The 2,964-nt window shown below is 67.5% G+C and overlaps 1 protein-coding gene across 2 annotated transcripts in view; it reads right to left on the reverse strand.

Moving 5' to 3' along the window:
- Nucleotides 1-2,504, reverse strand: part of LOC114069714 (myotubularin-related protein 9-like) — a 4,181-nt gene extending 1,677 nt beyond the window's left edge. The window contains exons 1-8 of one of the 2 annotated variants that reach the window (XM_027906696.1): nt 2,059-2,504; nt 1,826-1,885; nt 1,483-1,591; nt 1,110-1,235; nt 858-1,031; nt 521-738; nt 242-403; nt 7-148 (exon numbers count right to left, since the gene is read on the reverse strand). In XM_027906696.1, the coding sequence (XP_027762497.1) occupies nt 7-148; nt 242-403; nt 521-738; nt 858-1,031; nt 1,110-1,235; nt 1,483-1,591; nt 1,826-1,885; nt 2,059-2,240 (1,173 nt within the window). In that variant the 5' untranslated portion in view covers nt 2,241-2,504. The remainder of the gene's footprint in view (nt 1-6; nt 149-241; nt 404-520; nt 739-857; nt 1,032-1,109; nt 1,236-1,482; nt 1,592-1,825; nt 1,886-2,058) is intronic. The other variant, XM_027906697.1, reaches the window with a different exon arrangement.
- Between the last annotated feature and the right edge of the window lie 460 nt (nt 2,505-2,964).

Below are 2,964 nucleotides of genomic sequence, written 5' to 3' on the forward strand. Positions count from 1 at the left end.
TCTCACCTGGATCCACTCCCGCTCCAGCAGCCCCTGGAATCCCGCCAGGGTGCGGCAGGACGGGTCCAGGATCACCTGGGCCAGCGCTGTCACCAGCAGCGTCGTGTCCGTCCCCTCCGCCCCGTGCACCAGCACCTTGGCCTCCTCCCTGTCGGCATCAACCCGGGACGGTGCTGGGATTTTGTGCCACGCTGGGAGCTGGGGGAAAGGGCAGAGGGGCTTTGGGGTGCGGCCCCCTTACCTGTCCATGCACTGGGCAGCCAGGCAGGCCGTACTCAGGGCTGCCTTGACGTGGCTGAGCCAGCGGCTGCTCTCCAGCCGGCCCAGCCACCGGTCCATGCTCAGGGAGGGGTCACTGCAGGCTTCCACCAGCTTGGCGAAGCTCTCCTGCAGCGGGCGGCCCCTGGGAGCGGGGAGAGAGGTGCTGGGGACTCTTTGGTGGGGGTGGAGCCCCCCCTGTCACACCAGGCAGCACAGTCACCCGTGTCACGAGAGCGCCAGGGCTCAGCACAGCTCTCACCTCTCCAGGGGCCGGTGCAGCCTCCTCCACTGTGGGTAGGAGGATTTGGGCTCTGTGCCTCCCCTGGTCATCCGAGCCTGCTTTGCTGCCTGGGCCGAGCGTGTGTCGATGATGAAGCCCCTCTCCCCCTCGTCCAGGATCGTCCCCAGCAGGGTCTCGTCCTCGCGGCACCGCCTGCGGTTGGGCCCCGTCAGGGGTTGGCTGCTGCGGAGCATCACCTGCAGGGTGAGAGATGGGGGGCACTGGGGGGACCCCACGGCCTGGGGGGGCTTCCAGCCACCCTTCCCAGAGGGCTGGTGGCAGTGAAAGAGGGGACGAGGGGGTGGGGTGGACTCACGGTGCGGTTTTTGGGGTGGAAGTAGCTGAGGACGGGGAACCTCCCGCCCTGCCGGAACCGGGCAGCCTTTCTCAGGGCCTCGTCACCCACGGCCGCTGGCACAATCACAGCTGGAGGGTACGTGGGGCAGGTGCTGAAGTCCTGGTTGACGCTGCTCAGCCGCCATTGGCTCGTCTGGGGGGACACACAGGGTCAGGGGGAGCCCCAGCGCGGGTGGGGGGAGTTGGGTCTCTCCCCCCCTTCCAGCCTCACCTGCGAGGAGATCTGTTGGAAGTACAGCTCGAGGGGGAACTGGTGCCATCCTTCCTCAAGCTTCAGGCTGGGGGGTCTGTAGAAGAACGGGTACATCATCATCACCGAGTCCACCGAGGAGAGGGCCTGCAGCGGGAGCGAAGGCGGCGCTGGTCACGGGGCAGGGAGTGGGGCTGGGAATGTCCCCAGGGCTCTGCAAACCCCATGGCCGTTCCCTGCTCCTGGCCATGTCCCAGCATGAGGTGAGGGCCGGGCACCCGGTGCCAGCGCTGCCAGAGCTGAGCGCTTATTTACCCAGCGAGTGACAGACGCAGAAGAGCAAACACGGCGGGGCCGCTTTTCCCCTGCCAACCCTTTGCTGCCCGGGGCTCACCTCGATGGAGCTGGCGATGTTCAGACACTCCTCCATGCCCGGGATCTCCAGCTGCAGCACCTTCAGGTCTTTGCACCGGAGCGTGATGGTGCCGGAGGAGCCGGCGAGCCTGGGGGAGGCAGGAGAGGGGGGTCAGGGCTGGCCAGGGGTCCGTGCATGGACAGACAGACACACAGACAGTGATGAACTGCCCTCTCCCCTCGAGGGCTGTGCTGGTGTGGTTGCCAAATCTCTGGCTCTCATCTGCCCCCGGAGCCGGGATTTCCAGCGTCCCCCTGCCCTGGACGGGGTGGGGTGGGCGCCGCGGTGGTTGGCAGAGCCAAGGGAGCGTTCAAAGCCAAACCTGGTGTCCCGGGTGGAGCCGTTAGTCCGGGGGGGCTGGTACCAGCCTAAATTCTGCACTCTGAGGACAACAGGAGGTCAGTGCCCGCTGCTGCCGCGCCGGGCCGCGAGGAAGAGGAAGGACAAGGCTCGGCGGGCAGCACCCAGGGGTGGCCGTGCTCTGCTCAGGAAGGGGTGACAGGGCTGGGAGGGAGTGCTGGGGATGGAGGCGGGGGGGGAGACCAGCACACCCACCTCTTCTCCACGGCGTCCACGTTGCGGATGAGCAGCCAGAGCTCCACGTCCCCGCCGGGGCAGGAGGAGAGGAGCAGGTGGTGGCTGGTGATGCACAGGGTGCCCCGCACCGCCGGCAGCCCCGCGCACGACAGCAGCACGTTCTCCACCGTCGCCGTCTTGATCAGCTCCGAGAACTCCATGGCCGGCTCTGCCCGGCGCGGGGACTGGGGAAGGGAGAAAGGGGAAATCCTGCGGCGCACGGGCCCGGCTGGAAACCCCTTCTTCCCTCTGCGTCACGGCCTCACCCCCTCGGGGTGTTTGCATTGTCACCTACAGCGGACGGAGCTGCCAAACGCAGCCAGGGGGACGTTTCCTCCGAGGGGAAACTGAGGCACGGGGCAGGGGGGGGTCTGAGCTGGCCCCAGGCTCCCATTCCAAGCTGGGTATCCCTTGCCAGCTGTGCGTCAGGGAGGAGATTTGGGGGGAAAATGGGAATGCAGGGAGCAGCTCCAGGTCCTTCCCTGCCACCCTGTTATCAGCCCCCCCCCGACCCGGCTGCCAGGGCCCCTGTGCCCACAATGTCCCCCCTCCCGGGCCTAGGGACGGGGCAGGAGCTGCTGGATGAGGAGGAGGAGGAGGAGGAGGGTGGGCACCTGGCAGTGCCCCTGCCACCCCCTCTGCTTACCTGCTCGGGCTGGGGGGACAGGGGAGGACCTCGGGTGGCAAGCAGGGACCTTGGGGTGCAAGTGGGAGGACAGTGGGGTGCAGGCAGGGGAACCCCTGGGCATAAACAGGGGACCGTGGGGGGGCAAGGAAGAATCTCAGGGCGCAATAAGAGGCTGTGGGGTGGCACCAGGGACCCCGGGGTGCAAGCGGGGGACCCCAGAGTGCCAACAGACATAAGCGGAGGAGCTCAGGGGGCAA

The sequence above is a fragment of the Empidonax traillii genome, unplaced genomic scaffold (genome assembly GCF_003031625.1).
Source record: "Empidonax traillii isolate 1590-97213 ecotype Southwest subspecies unplaced genomic scaffold, ASM303162v1 scaffold1342:size133107, whole genome shotgun sequence".
Classification (NCBI taxonomy): domain Eukaryota; kingdom Metazoa; phylum Chordata; class Aves; order Passeriformes; family Tyrannidae; genus Empidonax; species Empidonax traillii.